This window comes from Lichenostomus cassidix, chromosome 7 (assembly GCF_008360975.1).
Source record: "Lichenostomus cassidix isolate B80296 chromosome 7, HeHo_3.0, whole genome shotgun sequence".
In the NCBI taxonomy this organism is placed as follows: Eukaryota; Metazoa; Chordata; class Aves; order Passeriformes; family Meliphagidae; genus Lichenostomus; species Lichenostomus cassidix.
The window spans coordinates 30828589-30847745 of NC_139488.1; the positions used below are offsets into that span (position 1 = coordinate 30828589).

At 40.8% G+C, this 19157-nt stretch overlaps 1 protein-coding gene across 5 annotated transcripts in view; it reads right to left on the minus strand.

The window, feature by feature from the left end:
• Nucleotides 1–929: 929 nt before the first annotated feature.
• Nucleotides 930–19157, minus strand: part of NCKAP5 (NCK associated protein 5) — a 377581-nt gene continuing 359353 nt past the window's right edge. For all 5 annotated transcript variants that reach the window (XM_085067072.1, XM_085067071.1, XM_085067073.1 and 2 more), the window contains one exon: nt 930–2546. In XM_085067072.1, coding sequence (XP_084923198.1) covers nt 2265–2546 — 282 coding nt within the window. In that variant the 3' untranslated portion in view covers nt 930–2264. The remainder of the gene's footprint in view (nt 2547–19157) is intronic.

The window sequence follows — 19157 nt, forward strand, 5'->3', positions numbered from 1 at the left end:
CTGCGTCCCGCATGGCATGCCGAGGGACCCCGCGACCCTCTGCCGCCGGGGCGGCTCTGTCACATCCCCGCCCTCCTCCTGCGCTCCGCCGCGGGGCTCGGGCGCAAACCCCGCCACTCGCCCTGTCCCTTTGGTGTCCCCGCCCGCCCGGAGCGCACAGGTGGCATCCGGAGCGCGTCCGTGGGGACTGCCAGCCCGGGCCCCCTGCGCGGCGCAGCTCGCCTCCCACAAACGCCCCGCAGCACCCGCGTCCCCGGGAGGCAGCGAGGGGAGGCGCGGCCCCGCCATTCCCTCCTCCCAGCCCCCTAAAAGGGAATTCAAGCGTAACAAAACGGAGGGGAAAGGCCGCGGTGGCCGCGTACGTGCCGGAGCGGCGGGCAGACCCTGCCTCCTCCGCGGACACACGGCGGGATGGGCGGGATGGGCCGGAGGCGGGGGAAGCGGGATGGGGCGGCGGGAGCTGGCGGTGGGATGGGGCGGGATGGGATGGGGCAGGATGAGGCGGCGGGAGTTGGGGTTAGGTTAGGTTGGGGTAGGTTGGGATGGGGTGGGATTGGTTGGGATGAGGCGGCGGGAGCTGGGGGTGGGATGGGATGGGATAAGATGGGATGGAGCAGGAGAGCGGCCAGGAGCCTTCGGAGCTGGGCAGCACCCGGCGTGGGGAGGGCAGGGCAGGGCAGGGCAGCCCCGGGTGCTGTACCCACGCTGTCCGTGCCGGGACCGAGCGGCTCGGCTCCTCTCCGGATAATCACGTTATTCCCCAGCGATCGTTCCACGGCTCTGCTGCACGGAAGAGTTAATTAAGCTTCAATCGCTGTTCACAACCCCAGCGCCACGAAGGGCAGCTCGGTGGGCACTCCCGGATCCCAGCCCTGCACACCCAAGCTGTCACAGCATCCCCTTCCCAAAAACCCCTCCGCAGGCACAGGTAGGCAAGAGAAGTTTTATTTACCAAAGATGTTTCGATGAAAATTTCTTAAAAGTTGAAAAAGACGATGCAAGTTTACGGCTGAAAGGACTTAAAATATAACAGATTGCACAAAATATTAACACTGATCATACAATATTTCAAAGATTAACAAGCATGTGCTAAAGAAACTGTAGAGTCTAGAAATACCCCAAATATATCTAGTTTACAATTGCTGTACAAAAAGCAGTTATAAATACTTCACATCTAGAAAAAATACACAGAACCTTTGAAATAGACTTTCCCTTACATATAAACAACCTCTGTAGAAAAAAACAAAAACACCCAATACAGGCCAATCCCCCCACTCTGAGATATGTTTGAACTAGTACTGGTTAGCACCAACATCTTATCGTAGTGTGTCACAAACAGGAGTTGTTTTGTTTTTTAAAAAATAATTGTAGTGTTTAGAATTTACTTAAGACCAAACAGAGACTAGAAAAGATAACACAGTATGGTACATTCATAATTTGATGCAAAATGAGTACAGAGGAGGTGGAAGTTGAAAAGCCATGTTGCAGTCAGAAGAACAGGGAGGTTTATGTGGTTCTCATTCCTACAAGACTCCTGTTTGTGTCAGCAGTGAATTGCTTTGACCCTGATCTTTCAAACAGTTATGTGCATGATTGATGAAGCCAATGCCAGCAGTATCAGGCCTTTTAATCTATTCATTTTCCTGCCATGTCAAAAGTCAAAACCCTTTTGAAATAAGACACCTGTTGTGAAGTTGTAATAACTGAAATGCGTGTTTCCCTAGAATACCTGTATGGAATTGCACTAAAAGTAGAAAATAAAATATGTTTTCTAAAAGGGAGTCTGTGGAAGTTTATTAGAGACAATCTGGCAGGCTCAGGTTTATGGTAATGCAGTGTTTCTACATACAGTTTTAAGACTAGAACAATTATAACTCTTTTAAAAAAAATCTACTAGCTTTTCTTGTTAATATTAACACCAATTTCTTTAAGTTAGTAATCTGCCATTACAGGAGCATAGCACCAATTTAATATTTATTGCTGTCGTGTATCCCTACAAATAAATTTTCCCAAGGTATTTACAACTGTACAAATATTCACAAAAGTGCAAAATTAAGACTTTACTCTGTGTGTTTATCGTGTTGGGTGTGTCGAGTCCCACACACCACCGTGATGCTGCCCTGCCTTATTGCTGTGAGGTGGAGCTCAGAACACCCTGATGTGAGCACAGTGAGCCCGAGGGTGAATTTTCAATCACAGTCTCCTCTCTCACTCCACGCTGGCCTTCAGCTCCATGCCGTGCCACAGCCCACTGGGAAGTGTCCCTAGACGTCGTTGGAGCCTTGGCTGGTGCAAGAGGAGAAGCTGTCATACAGGGAATCACTCAAGGATTCCAAATTGTCCACATCCTGCCGACCCGAGCTGCTCAAGGAAGCTGCTTCCTTCTTCCCATTTTCTTCCTTTTGTCCTTCAGCCTTGTTCAGACAGTTCTTCTCTTTTTCTAATAAAAGTACGTTATTGCTGTTAAATTTATTGAGAGACTCCAGGGAAATTTTAGATACTCTGTTCTGGGAATCTTCTTTTGTTTCTTCGGTTTGCTTCAATTTCTGTAAAAGTGAGGGAAATATCAGAAGCATATTCCTTAAAAAGTTATCCTATTGTACACCATTAATTACCATCTTTCCAAAGTCCCCAGGGTGAAAGGAAATAGATTGTTAGATGCTTAAATAACAGTTATGATTAAATAGAACATTAGTGTCCATTTTAGGATAAATCACAACTTTAATGATTCTGCTGAGATGAATAGGACTCCATTTATGTAACACTCAAGTGCTATTAACAGAGTCCTAAGGAGCAGACCCTAGCTTTGCCTGTTAAATATCTCCAGCATCCTTACAGTAATTTACATCTTCTCCTGTACGAATATTTCAGGGGAATATGTTTAAACAGGTATTTGTTAAAGTAGAATTTAAAAAAACCTACGAAACAAGTGTGAAGGAGAAAACAGCATTTTCCATAAATTAAGGATGCAAATGAAACTTGCTGGGGAATACCCTCACATTTTGCATGTATAAGCCTATTGATTTCCACAGACCCAAACCCTCTCTAATGGACAAGAAAGCAACGAGACAGGAAATTCTACTGAACTGGGCCAATCCCCACAGACCAGAATCAATCAGATATTGGCCAGGCCTTCTTGGAGAAGTGTAATTCTGTGGGAACACTGGACAATGTATTAGCACATCATATTAAAAACACACAGTAGGATTGTACCAGAGTAATTGTATCCCTTTGTTAGCTACAGGTATTTTCAATCAGAGATCTGGCCAAGAATCATTAGGGAGCTGTGTAGGGAGCAGCTCAATAAAAATGACCTGCTGTTCATATACAGAGTGTTTCAAAATCTGGGTAACTAACTCCTCTCACAGATCATATTAGCAGAGAAATACGGGATAGCAGTCAACATTTTACAGTCAACATTCAATAACCTCCTGGACAGATAAGATTCAAGGATTCTGAGATATGCCATCAGAGTGCAAAGCCATTCCTCATTTTTGGTACTGCCATCAGATGGCAAAGACAGAATCAGTAAATTACTGTAAATCCAAGGCATCAATATTTTTGTTTAGCTAGAAAATGAGATGGCATTTAAAGCACTCAGAAGATACAGCTTGGGCAGATGTGTGGATGCTGTGGGTCATTACATGTGCACTTGTAAAGGGTCCTTAGAATTTTCTGAACAATTCAAGCTTCAAGTCAGTCAAATGTTGCACATGCTGTGCTGCTTCTGCTTGGGAATCTTTGGCAAGAGCAAGACAAATTGTTGCATAGTTTGATTGCTTGTTTTGATGGCTAGTTAGATAGAAATTGAAATGCCAGCCCAATGACTGTTCACGCTCTGATCTTGTCACGTTTCATAAGCTGACAGAGCATGGATTAGATCACTATTTTTGGAACATGTTTCAAACAAACTTAAGCAAAGCAACAGGAGACCCTAAAGTCTTAGTAGATGAACATTTTCTGTTTGGTTCATTAATTAATCTTGAGTCTAAAAGGTTTTAGGGAATGTTGTGTTGGATTCTAATTATAGATGACAGTTAAAACTAAGGTCTTCAATATCTGTAATTAAAATGTTTTCTGCAACAGAGGAACATAACCCTTGGTAATGGGAATGAATGCAAATTTAGGACTCTATAATACAAATTTTTCACAATTTCACCTTAAAATGTTCTTCCTTTGCCCTCATTTAAAATACTGAAAAAGTTGTTTCGCTTCTCTGTAGGCCAGATGAGAAAATCCTCAGCCATGGCATCAATAACACACGTTAGCACTTTTTGCTTTTCAGAGTGCTAAACCTAAAATACTTTATTGTATGACAGACTAAATGATATTTCTTTGCCTGTAATTTTCCCACTTCACAGCTTTTCTTTAGATAAATTGAATGTGACTACTTAGCACAGACTTGGGACTGCAGAACTCAATACTGGAGTTAGTAAGGCCTGTGATAAAACTCTTATTGATTCAAATGGAGCCAATTTCAACTCCTGGGCAGGAGGAGCACAGACATCTGGAGAATTTGCAGGACAGAGCATCACAATCAGAGGAGCATTTTGGCTATCCCACTGAAGGATGGATTTACACCACAGGACAGAACAGAATTCTTTGGTATATTCTGCATATATGCAGTATCAATAATTTTTTAAACCCTCCAAGCACAACCTAGACTACAATCCTACTTTAATTACACCCTAGATTCTCATTTATTTTATAGACTACATTAGAGAAACTGCAGGGAATAAAAGTACTCTACAAATTTGAAGCAAAAACATTGAATCAAGTGAAATTGAACTGAAGCCCTGAATTGTGAAACCTACAGTGAAACCTGTAGACAAAAGATACACTGAGTAGTGAACAGTACATCCTCAGAAGTAAGTTATGGATATTTTTTGTTCTTTTTAGGTGTCTTAGTGCCCAGTTACATCCTTCTTTAAAAAAACACCAAACTTTTCCTTTAAAACAGAGAAGAAAACTCACGAGCAAAAATAAAACTTTGAGCAGAGATATTAATGTTAGAATCTGCATAATCAACAAATCATTTTCTCCCACAATAACACAATTATGTACATTCTGAGGCTCAAAAGTCATTGGTCATTTCTTTAATCTTGATGTGTGTCAGAACAAATGTTAACCCAAGTTAAGATTTTTTTCTCTAGTTACTATAGATACAATTTGTAAAAAATTACCAAAGAGTGTTTATTTAGATTAATCCTTAAATAGGTTTCTTATTATTCATGGCAGTCACAAAAGCTGCTAGATGAATCAAAAGGCAAAAGCAAAACAACTATTGTTAGAATTGTTTATGTGGTTATGTAGCATCTTTGGGTTTTTAATGTAGATTTGCTATTGAGTGCAGCAGAGTCACAGGTGTAACAAAGAACCAAGGTTAGCCCAAAGACGTTAGCATTGTGTATTTTAAAGTAATTAATTAATGCATTTGAGAGTCACACTAATGTGACTCAGCAGCTGCTTCTGTTTGGAACATGAGGAGGGAGTGTTTTGCATCCACGAGAACTGGGGGAGATTTGGTAAGAACTACAGAGAGCACCCAACCTGAGTCATGGGCTCCAGTCAGATCTCTCCTCTGTCAGTAGGGACTTTCTGCACAGTGAACAGGTGGTTTTGTCACCACAGGACAAAGAAAGACTTCATGATTTTGCTCAGTGCTGCTGGAAGAGCTAAGATGGGACCAACAGTACATGCTTGCTCTCTCACAGGATTGTTTTCAGCAGTAATGCTTAAAACCATTTTAGCCTGAAGGTGTTGAATTTGCTGTTGACTATTCTGATCTGTTCTGTAAGGTGAGTGCTGCATTTGGTGTGGACACTGTTTTCCTAAGTATTAATTTAAGGGAAAAGACAAACACATGTTGTCAGAGATTTTGGTCTACGAGGAAAAGATAATAGAAAAAAAGAAAGAAAGGCTTAGTGCAAACAAAAACTGTGATTTTCACAGAGCCTCTGTAACAGCTCTGGCCCATCACCCTAAAGCAGATCAATGGATAGCTTGTTTTACTTACCCTAAGTGTATTTTTGTATAGAAAATCTGTACTGTTATGGCCTCAGGGTATGAGGAGCACTTCTTGTTCCACTCCACTGTGCAAGTGGAGAACTTCCCACCTCTAAAGTTTCTTAGCCACCCAGTATGGGGTGCCCTGCACCACCTGAGAACAGTGCCCAGCTGTCAGGAGAGGAGAAACTCCTTCTGACACACACAGATATTCATCACGAGTCACATCACTTTGAAATAAACTCATGAGTCATGAATCAGAATAATGTTTCCTCGCTGGCAACATCCTAAAGGGAATAACTAAAGCCCATTAGTGATGTAATAAAATCTGGCATGTCACTTCAAGCACAGCAAATTAAGAAAACAAAACTAGCCTGCAGTTACACTGATACATTATAAATAGGTGTTATTTCTACTTTAATACATCAAAGGAGGTTTTCTCTAAACTGTAAAAATGAGAGGTTACATGTGGGCAGAATGCCTGTTCAGAGCTGTGTGATCAAGGACCATGCAGAACTGTATGAATGGCACCAGGAGTGCTCAGGTGTGATGGGGAGGAGCAGGGAAGGGTGGCTTGGTTCAGAAACACAAAGCAGCAGCAAAGCTATTTCTTGTATGTGCTAACACACAGAAACTCTGATTATCTGGAGGTCTGGCTATGCTTACAAGGCAGAGCCTGGAATTAGCAATGAACCATTCTGCAGGATAAATGTATTTTCCAGCTGTCTAAGTTTAGTTAACCAGCACTTTAAAGGGCTCAGAATCAGTTACAAAAAAGAATAAAATGAACTTTATTTATGTCTCTCATGCATTGGGCAATTTAGTTTTTAGATTAACAGAAAAGCAAGAAGGGCATTGCTTCAAGTGAAGTATAACTGCAAAACACTATTGGGTAAAAACAACAAAATTGCTATGAGAATTAAATATAGATCAACAAAATCAATACTTAATTGTATAACTCAAGGTCCTCCATTTCACATCTGATCTCTAATAGAAGATACAAAGTATGTTCCCTTTTTGTTTTTTTTAGTTATTCCTCATAACTTTATTGTGAGGGAAAACAATTTTCTAGATTTTTACCTTTTACAAATTGCTTGTTACTTTGTCTGCATATGCTGAAGGAAAATTTGATCCCACAGAGCCACTATTTCTCATTTTAAATTCAGAGTTCTACCAATTTAGATATCCTCTAACTCCTGTAACTGCTTTGTATTGATGACACCATGGGTCTAAGTGGGATTTGCTGTTGCAGCATTACATAGGCTGCTCACACACAAGCTGTTTGGTGGACAATTTGAATATGTTCACAGCTCCTTGCAGGGCAGGTGCAAGGAGATGCAGGGCAGTTTTCTGACCAGAGATGTTCTCATCTAGTCAGAAGGAACTTCTCACTGAATTCTGCTTTGTCACCCCACCGTTTGCAGTAGAAGTGTCACATGAAAAGGGTTGGGCAGTGGCTGTCTGTCACCAGCCAGGACAGAACGCCATGCAGCTCTCTGTGAACAATCTCCAGATCTCATTTAACATCAGGTGAACAAGTAACACTGCAGTGAAAATAGTGCCACAGCCACATCCAGGCAACTACAAAGGTGAAAGCTGTAACTGCATGACCTCTGCTGCATTACAGCTCAGCTAAAAATGTGATGTTTGAACTTCTTTCTCTTTAAAGCATAACTTTAAATAATAAGACTTTCTCTCCATTGTACATTGTCAGAAGCTTTCAACTATTTTCTGGACTGACAGTAAAATAATTTCTGAAATAATGAATAGTTTTTCTTTTTTCTACTTGAGCAGAAATCCCCAAATCATTTTGCTGCAGCACACAATGATATTCTCAGAGACACACCATCAGATTTCCATGATAAACAATAAGTTTCAGTTTCTTTTCTGGGAGAAAATGCATTGCTAGGAAGCATTTTTAAGTTCATTAGTCTGTTCAGCAGTTGATAGGAAAGCCAGATATACATAAGTATGTATGATCCCCTGATGGCATTATGGGTCATCTAACAATGGCAATGTAATCAAAGTTTACCCACTGCATTTCAGAGTATAAAAATCTACAAATATAGCATCACAAGGAAAGCATTTCTCATGATCCTGAATTGTAAGTAAACCACCTTAGACAAAAAAAGCTGATGAGCACGAACTGTGTACGATTGATAACTGCAGATCTGGACAAAACAACCTTTCCCTAATGAACAGGTGGCTGAGGAGTTGAGACTTATGTTGTCTACAGCTTGAATTTTTGTGTGGTTTAGGAGTTTAGTGAATTGGGCCTTATGCTTTCAAAAGCATAATTTTCATAAAATGATGAGGTGACTCAGTATGTTCAGCATTCTAATGCCAAGATTACCATCCTCACACATGAATATTTTCTTGACATGACAAGAGTGTTTGACCTGATTAGGTTTGTACCAATTCTCTTTGAACTTTTGCATAATTTAATAAGCCAGGATGTTGAGGTCTGAGTTCCCAGGCTTTTTGCCTTCTATTCAGTTACAAACAGAATGGCACAAATGTGGTTGTTTTCTCACAGTGCCTCAGAATGGCCATGGGCTGCACCAACTCTGCATGGACAAAGCTTATTTAAAAAGCAATAGGAAAATACAATTCTAAGTGGCAATACCTTGGAAAACGATAACAGTGCTGGTGCTCAGCCAAGTGTGTTGAGGGGATGTATTAAAAAGAAAAGCAATTAAACACCAGTGCTTTCTCCAGAAGGCAAAGCAGAGCCTCACTCTGTTCACATTGGCAGAATCACCAATTTTGCTTCTCACAGAGGGAATCTACCCACTAAAAGCAATGCTTAGTGCAATCAGAAGCTCACCACAAGGCATTAAGGAAGAAATATCCGTGGTGAGAAAGGAAGCTGTTACGCAGTTTTTAGAACCTGATGGACTGAAAATGAACAAGAGATATATAGGATTCACTTTACTTCTCAGAGACCCTTTTAGCTTCACTTGTAGAGGGAGTTAAATAGCAAAATTTTTCTAGTGATTGAAAAAAATCACAGTGAAAGAAAGTCATACTGAAAGGTAAGATTGGTGACAAAGTTATTGAACTTTGCTTAGCCATTTGAAGGTCAATACTCCTCCTTGACAGAATTATATGAAAGGTTATGTTGCAGTGATAACCCAATGGTACTGGAAAAATGCAGTCCTAAATAACTTCACCATTTCAGTCTTCATCAGACTGTATTTCACCTCACAGAATTTAAATATACAGGGGTTTGTCCTATTGAATTAGTTTTCCTTACCTTGATGGAAGAATGGCTGATTGCTTCAATAAAGAAGGGGTTTCATACAAAAAAGGGGCTACAATTTTATCCGAGACTAGAAATTTGGAAGGTATTTTTAAAATTGAGATACTTACACAGAACTGAATCAAGAAGGGGAAAAAAGTATAGTTCAATAATTTATTTTTTTTAAATCCAGTACCAAATGCAGTTCTTAAAGAGATAGATTCTATCTCCCATTTGACTGAAGCAAAAAAAATCCTCTCAAACTCGGTAAATGCAGGATTGTACTCATATAACATATAATCTCACTGACATTTTCAGTAATCAGAGTAATTTTTTTTGTATGGCTGAATTATTCTCTGACTACTGTTCCTGAGTATTAGCTGCGTTCTTACCTGTCTTCATCTTCCACCTTTGGCTTTTTTGAGTAAGACAACTTATTTTGGTAGTTACAAAGACACTTATCCCCCTCTCTCTCTAGTGATGCCTCAGTCACCCGGAATACTGGAATTGGAAAAATGGAATTGCACTCCAAGACTCTACTGCAAAAGGTAATTGGAAGTGGGCAATGATTTTCTTCACTAGTAATCCTGTCTTTTGTGTACTGGACTAGATTCACAGTCTGTGACTATCCAACTGACCTGTGGGTAAAAAGACAGAAGGAGTAGGTAGAGAATCACAGAATAATAGAACAGTTTAGGTCAGAAAAGACCTGCAAGATCATTGAGTCCAACCACTGAAGTGGCAAGATTATATGGCAGGATGGAGAGCAAACCAGCAGTGTGACAATACCACGTAGAAATAATTCTCCCAGCTATGAAGACTGGCTGGTTTTATGCATTAAGAGGGCTGTGCTGTCTTGGGGAGAGTTCAGTGAGTGTGAATCTCTGCTGGAGGACCTGAAGAGGAAGGAAAGCAAATGTCCCTTCTTACAAGTTTTCAAAATGATTCAGAGAGGTAGTTTAAACAAAAGAATGAGTTTCACAGCAAATGGGTTTTTTTTACTTTTAGCCTCTGAGGAGGAAGGAAATTTGGGAAGAGACAAACAATCTTTCCAGACCCATCAGTTCCCCCCTGTGTGACCACAACACTTGGCCACTGCAGAGAGAGCCTTCATGGCCATGGTGCACACACATCAGAACTAAAGCTCCTCCAAGCTCTCACCAGGAATACAGAGGTCACAGTTTTGGAATCTGGAAGTAGGGTCTTCTTCATTCTTAAAAAATTCTGAACTAGCATGCTTAAACCCCAGTGCAACAACACAGGTTATTTTAGGAGCTTGAATTTGACATTTCCCTTTCCACTACAGATTTAATTAACTCTCTACATATCAGAGATTTTTTAACTTCTAACAATTCCAACCAAAACCCACTGCCCTTTCTTTCCCTTTCAGTGATACCTGGCCTCTGAAAGGCAGGAATGAAACCCTTTGCTCTGCACCTTCCCTAAGTGAGGGTTAGGGGCTGGGGCTGGGCAGTGCTGTACTGGTAAATGCTCCTGGAGGAGCAGGGCAAGAGGGTAGAGCCCAGGCTGCCTTCCCAGTAAATCTGCAGCAGCCTGAATTACATGCATACTGTTTTCTGACCCTGTGCAATGAGACTACGAAAGTTCCTTTGTAATCAGAGAAAACTGGGACAGGACAGATGCAAACAATAATGCTGGGTTCACAACTGCCCCTGCCACCTCTCCAGCTGATGTCATGAGCTGCACAGCTTTCAGCACTGAGTCGAGCATACCATGAATTGCAGATGGAAACCTATGTTTTAAGTACATCTGCTATCAAATCCTACATAACAGTACAGTTATTTACATGGACTTTCTAAATTTATGCAAACAATTTATCTCTGCTGTAGGGCAGAATATTTCAGGGACAGTAGCACAACACGCACAAAAATCCGATGGAGAGTTTCAGGCACAGGCTGCAGAACCAAATTAAAGTGGAAGGATAAATCCTCTCTTGCAATTTTTAGTTCATTTCAGTACAGCAAGTTGTATCAATAAAAAGCCTATAGTATAAGTCAGCTAGAAAATAAATGCTATGAAGGATGTTCCATTTTATGTTGTTTGAATTTGATTAGTGATTAGTCCTGGCGGTTAAACCACATGGGAACAGTAATCAAGGTTTCTCTACTGCGGTTCTGTAACAACTGGAAAACACTGTTGGCTCATGTCCTATTCCATGATGGGATATTAACCTAAAATCTAATTAATATATGAATGAATTACGTTTCTAGAAACATACTATATTATAATCAATTTTAAGTGAGTTCCTAAGAGAAGATAAGATGAAGAAAAAGCTGTAGAATTACCAGAGGCTGATAAATTCTGTTTACTGTGACTGATGATTTTTATGGAGGATAATTTTACAATCCATCAAACTTTTGTCAGTTCAAGAATCATGCTGCCAAACGTATGCAGTAAATTAATTTTTAAATTTACATATTTATTAAAAATCTTATTGAAAACAGCAGGAAGTAAGCCTTGTTTGAATAATAAAATAACTTGTTATTCTTCTGGAAAGAAAACAAAAAAACCCCAACCTTCTATTAAGATGATTTTATAGCAACGCAATAATTATAAACAACTACATGAATTAGTTAACCAAACACTGTGTTAAATAGCCAACCCAAAATTAATCAAGAATTTAAAAAAAAAAAAAAACCTGTTGGAAGATAATCAAGTAAAAAATGCAATTTAGAAGCTAAGAAATTCATGGCTGAGTTTCAGATGTGCTGGAGGACAGGTTTTCTAACCTAGGCCTGTTGGCTGGAGCTCCTGAGCAGGAAGGGATGCCAGCAATGCTCCCATGCAATGACCACAGCCAGGTGTCCACTGGGATGTGGGATCTTTGCTCCCTTCCCTGCTCTCACCTCAACTGCTGCAGTTTCCTTTGGCAGCTCCTGACCCTGGGGCAGCCACTCACACTCCTAAAACACCTCATTTGGGTGTGCAAAATGCACATTGGGGTATGTGATGGGAATTTGAAATTCATGTCCTAAATGCTGATGGTCGATGATGGTCCTTTTCTTACTCTTTTTTGAGCATCCTTTGATGCTCAGAAAGAAACTATTTCTCTATTATTAAGAGAATTAAGGATTTGAATAATTAGAAATAAGAATTTAGAATTAAGCAGAGCAATGCTGGGCAACCAAGATGACCACTGCAGGAGGTGCAGATGGAAGTTCCTAGAGCCAGGAGATTTATAAGTGTTGAACTTGCCTCCTCACTGAATTAAAGCACTGATATCCATTTGATTAACATGCATATCATCTGGCTGTGATCCGAGGGGAATTTCAGTTAATTTATGGATTTAGATGTGTTTGCTTCATCTTTTAGAAACAACTACATCTGTTTCTGGTCAACATCTATCTATCTGGGATAGATGAGAAGCTCTATCCCACTTGGTGGCTCAGCCAGGCATACAGAACGTGTCCCACTGGGATCTGGCAGAAGGCATCAGTGCTTGCAAACTCTGTGAGGGGCACAGCCTGGAAACTGAAAACTCAAGGACAAGTGCTGGACAGACCTTTGCCTGTCCACCTCCAGTTCCCCTGGATGCCAGCAGAGTTCAGGTTAAGCATCTGACAGGATCTGAAAGGCTGGTGAATCTGGTAACTCTTTGTGCTGAGCCCACCTGGGCTAGAAAAGGCCCTTTCTAGGTTGTGAGGTGTGATTTTGGCAAGGCTTTTTCAGAGAAAGGAGGAACAGTGAAAATGTATTTTGGGAACACTGGTTCTGTTGGTCTGACCCCCCTCATCTGGCTGTGAGAAAACCTTTGTTAGGAATGACTGAAGAAGGAATTTGGTGTGAAGAAGCAGAATAGGCTCCTGTTCCTACAGTGGCATTCCTGCAGGGACAGAATAATGGTTTTTTGGGTTTTTTTTGCATTGATTTTGCTGCAATTTGTGTATAAAAAAAGAAAAGTGTGAAGTGCTAGCTGCCACATGACTGGATTTGTTGGACAAATGCTTTAGGACGTTTATTGACCTTAGCAATACAGAAGTGTTAGTGCAGTATCAATGCTGCAAAGTGCAGTGAGATACTGATGATATTGAACACATTCCCATGCCTGAACCACAGATTGTAATATTGTTAATATAATAGGCCACTAGGAGGACTAAAATACAACTGGAATTCATGCAGACACACTGCAAAGCTAATATACATTCACTTATTGAATGTCCAAAGATGATATCAACAGAAAATCTGGATGAAAATACAGAATAAAGCAGTTGCCAGGCTCTACTAGTGAACGAATAATTTGAAAAAAAGTTCCTGAAAATGAACTGGCATTTAATATTTATTGGAATACAAAAAAAAAAAAATCTTTTAAGTGTTGATTTCTTCAATATCTTAGACTATTCAGGATTCAAACACTTGTAACAATGGAATAAAAATTTCCTCCATGCACAGACATGGTTAGGAGCCCTGTGTGGACAGCAGGACTGCTGAAGGTGGTAGAGCTCTGCTTATGAAAAACTCTCTGCAGGATCAGCGGGTGAATTTGCTTCTGACATTCTGAAAATTCCTCATCAGAGGAGTGATGTGTTTATGGTTAGCCCTTGTAATGCAAGATCCCATCTTGAGCAAGAATGCTTGATGAGAATATTAAGTGATAATGATTATTTGCTTAGTGCTGCTATGGGGCCTTCAAAGCTCTCAAAGCAGCCTGCTAACAGTACTAGATTAAATTCCAAATGCAGCTGGAAGGTATTATTTATATTCTTTATTTAAAAATGGGGAATTTAATAGCAAGAGAGGTTTAGCAATTTGGACATTAAACCAGAACATCATCCCTATCTCCACAGTCCTGCACTCTTGTCTGCTAAGCTTTTTGTCAGTATTTGAATAGTTTTTTTCTTCATTTGCAGGCAAAAGTACTCCATGGAAAGACAGAGGCCTATTGTTCTCACTAGGGAGCATCTGAAATACTCTTCCACATACAGGACCTGGCATTTTATCCACTGAATGTGGTAGTTAATCAAATGTTTTGCACTGACTTTAGTAGAGTTTGGATCAGACTCTTGATGCATTAGAGAGATAAATTATTTAACTTACTGAGTTCCCCTAGAAACAAAATATTGAGCTGCAAACAAAGCTAACAAACACCAAATGGGATGCCATCTGCTGCAATGAACAGAACATGACCAGTTCCCCCCATGCTTGAGATCTCTCCAAAATACAATTTGAAATACGTTTGTTAAACTCCCAACTGTCTCACAGAATTGGCTTAGCACAGGTTAGCAAATGCTAACGGCAGCAGCAGCAACAGCAAGGCAGTGATGTATCAATTGGAGTCGTGGCTGATTTCATTTCTATTGGACTGTCCTGTGGAAGCTCTCAGGGGTTTGTGCTGCCCAGAGCCTAAAGAGATGTTTGCCTTCATGCCCTGTGTCCTCTGGCCTGTGGACACTGAGTGGTTTCTCCCCCTGGGTAAATCTGAATGGTAATTATCCATATAATGCTGCATTCATCAATCTGGGTTTTCTATCCTTTGACATCCAGGCTCCATGCCTACTGGAGAAACAGGAAATGGAAGCAAAAGCTCTACTTCCCACAGATATCTCCCCCAGGGAACGGCACGAGACAGCTGAATTCCCAAGTCCAGAGCATTCCCTGCTTTGCAGGAAGTTTTTGGCTGTGGAGGAGAGAGAGTGGGCTCCCCAGCACTTTCACAGGAACAGAAGGACAGCGCTGAGCTAAATGCAGAGTGTGTGACGCCTGTGGGTGACATCAGCCTGAGCCCCCTTTCCGCTTCCCAAACACACTCATTGGGCAGCTTGCATGGAATGGGAGGGAGGAGCTCAGCAGTATCTGCCTTGGAGAACAAGGCACAAGGAGAAATGTCTCCACATTTAAATTTCCTGCCCAGCCAGACACTGCATCTTCTCAGATCACAATAAATGATGAAACACCAGAGCCTCCAAAGACAATTTAGTGTTTAGCAGTCAAGCAGGAAGGCTCCAGCCCTCCCATGCCACAGCTTCTGGGTGGTGCCTGCTGCCCTTGGCTTGCTCTGCTGCCTCTGTTGTCAACACCATGCTACTAATGATGTCATAATGCAGCTTCCTTGTTTTCACAATGGATTTTATCTGTAGAAATGCTGTATTATCAATGCTGAGCTCTCTGTACCCTGGCTCATTATATAGTGGCTCTAGGAAACATTAAAAGATAGGATGATGTTCCCATAATAGAAATAGTAAAAATACTCTGTCAAATTATGCAAATGGAAGTTTTAGCTTTTTCCAGTTGCTCATACACTAATGTTATGGAAAATGCAATAAAGAAATGGATCTAAAAATATGAAGAACTTCATTATGATATGATCTTAATGGGAACACAGTAGGACCAGATTAAAAATGCACAGTATTTGGCCTTCCTTTTAACCTGGGGAAATGCCTGCTGACGTTCCATGTCATTGCCCACAAAGCCAATGTACAGAAGCAGGATGCCACAGACCACAAATCTGCCAGTTAGAGGGAGAATAGGTAAACCAATTTTCAAGCAGCTATGTAAATGCCTTGATTTTCACAGGATCCAAATAACATGAATTGGTCAGAGATATCAGCAAAAGCTACAGACTTGTAGCACCTTTGAAAACGGGGCAGCTAAATTGTCTAAATATCAATTTAGGCACAGCCACTAAGAAAAGAAGCTTGGAAAAAATCTGACCTTTATTTTTAGTGATTAGAGGCCATAAAAATTCTCCTCTTAGGCTATGCAGAGAAAAATAATTCTTGTGAGAGCAGCCAAGAAACATGTTTTGTCTGTTTTCTTACTTCTGCTCCTCAATTTCAGGCTGAAAATCTCTTACATTTCAAATTTGCTTTTGATAATAAGAATCTGTCTTATTATGAGTGTAACCAACAAGTTTCCCAATCTGGTAACTTTTTTTGTTGGAACTAATATCATTGACTATTACTGCATACTTAACATTTTAATTTTATAATCCACAGCAACACACCCTATTCATATTTAATTTCTTCATTTCCACCCACTTCTGCTTTAATCTTCATCCTCCCAAACCCATCTGAGGCCTTGTCTTACAGTTTGCTTTACAGAGCATTCAGTAACCCATAGGATATGTGCATATGTAATAGGATGTCAGAAAAATCACTTTAAAGTGTTTGACTGGCAATTTTTCAGATAATAATCGCTCGGGATTTGATTTGCTCAGAATAACACTAGAGTAGCTAAGGGAAGTTCTTCAGGCTAAAATTTTTTATAGTATGTAAAATTTTTAGTGATCTCTATTAATGAGGAGTCAAAGGATGGAGAAATTGAGGGAAGGTGGCACTGATGGGAGCAGAGCCATCAGGTTGTGTCTCAGTCACTGATGGATTGATGAGCAGCTCAGGCTGGGAGGACTCTGACATGTGGTATGAAAACTTGTTTCACTCTTCTTAGCCTTTGTGAAAGATAATCAGACATTTAAATTATGTAACTACATCTTATGAACTTCCCAAAGTTCCCTGTGTCACTTGTTGCTGCTGGATCTGTTAAATACTGTTTGTTTCTCCTACCAAATACAAAGATTACCTTTCATTAAATTGATATGAATGCTGCAAAAGCCTAAAATTAAAGTATTGGGGCTTAAAAATACAGTAAGAGATAAAGTATTACACTTTGGGATTTGCTATAAAGCAGACTGTTTGAATTTGCAAAAAATATTTACCAATACTTTTCTTAAGGTTTCAGAGAATCTGTGTGTCACACTGCACAAAATCTAGTATAAATTCTCATTTCAATAAAAGGCAAATCACTTTTGGGAAAGGAAAGCAGCTAGTGGAACAAACTAGAAACCCCAAAAATTATAGCAATATGTTTTTTGTCAATCTTTGACATAAAATTTGCCTTCTTTTCAAAGACCATGGTGATTAGGATATTATTGTCATGTGCATATGGAAATAAAAAGCATCCTCTTAAAAACAGAAATAAATTGCTAACATATTCTCAGTATATTGCCACAATTCCTGCTCCCATCAGCTGTGTAACTTACTCCTCATGCATTCTCCTTGGTACAGAACTCTCACACTAAAATATCAGTCATTTCCCACCCTTCTCTGCAGGATGTTTAAGTGCTTTATGCAAAACATATCACTGTTATAGATGGGGAAGGCAAGTTTCAGCTGGAAAAACAATTCACAAAAATATTAAAGCGTTATTCATCTCATTTAACTCTGCTAATCACATGCTCCTCTTGGAGTCAAAATATTTTCCAGCTTCAGAAAACAAACAGCTCACTGAATACTGTGCCTTACTGCTCTTATCTTGATTGAGTCAATCCAATGTTTATTGGATCCAATCTATTTTTTAGCTTTTTCTTTTATCACTAATATAATTTCTACCATTACGGCAATTACACTATCTCACATGCTTACTAATATTCATCATTTGTAGTTTTTAATGTGCCCTGAATTCCATTTTAGACCACAGTATTATTACAATATTCCAATTCGACACTGAGAGAAACAAAACCTGCAGCTTTATTTCCAGAGATGGGGGACTGAAGAGAGCCTGGTTACAAATGGCAGAAACACGAGTGCACTTTGGGCCATGCTGCAAATCACATCAGCTCCATCTGTCAAACCTCTGACAAACAGCCCAGAACATTTTCCACTCGGGGAAATCACGAGCAAATGATACCTTCATTCCGTATGTACTTTCAGTTCTTATTAGACTAAAGGACCTTCCTACTTACACCTAAGAGCCCCTGTGCCTATGAAATGCACATGTAATCTCCAGTTACACAGGCAAATAAGTGTGTTATTTGTGCTGGGGATGTGTCTGCAGCGAGCAAGGGGGGTGAGCAGTGACCAAATGAGTTGGGGTCTTACCCACACCCTGCTAATTGCAGCCACAGCCCTGCTGAGAAGTGACCTGGGGTACCCAGGCCATCAGAGCTGTGCCAGGACACTAAATTAGCTCTGTCCAGCTCTGCCCAGCTCTGTGCTGCTCTGGGCACTCACACACAACCAGCTTTGGGCCAAACCTCAGGGACTCCAGCAAAGGAACTGCAGGGCTTGCTGCGACATCTGGGCAGTGTGTAATGTGGTTATGCAGCTCCCACATGCCGAAAAGAGGAGCTTTTCTCTCTGTAATTTGAAATTGCTTGCTGAGATGGTGGGATTTGGGGTTTCTGCTCCGGTGATCAAGTTTTTCCACTCAGAAAGGGCAAAATTCTCCCCTCCCTGCAGTGCCAGAGGGGTTCAGTGAGCACAGTGCTCCAGCTGTGGCCACAGGACATCTCGGGGTGTTGCTTTAAATCAGACAAGCCCACACATCTGCATCTGGCCCTTGACAAACCCCCAGGCACAGTTCAGTCTGTGCTGTGAGCCATTGGGGTGTTCAGCACTCTGTGTCACTGTGCCACAGGCACTGGAACTGCACCTCCATGCCCAGAGATGCTTTAATTCCTCAACTTTCCTGCTCTCCACTTCCTCCACATCTTCTCTCAGACTCACATCCAAACCATTCTCCTGCTAGCCTTGCACACACCATGTGTTTTAAACGCCACACAGCCTGCTCTGCTGCGCCAAAGACTTTCTGTCCCTCACTGATACCCAAATACTCCTAAAACGATGTGCTCAAAGATATTTGAGTTAAAATGTCGCCACCTACCCATGCCCATAAATACACTAACCAAACATAAAATAGCCTTTATGCCAGCTGGAGGGCTAGTCAGAATGGGTTTTGTGGCACAGCACTGAAACTACTGAGGCCATTAGTGCTAGAAGCAGAGCTGCTTCAGCACATAACAGCTTCCAGGTTTTTTTTTAGGGTCATGTTTTCCCTAAAAATGTCCCTTGCATGCCATAAAAAAAGTTATTTTCTCTGGTGGAAACTGCATTCCAAGTGTTTTGTCTTGCCAAAGACTTCTAAAAACTCAAGAAAGTTATGGAGAATGCTATCG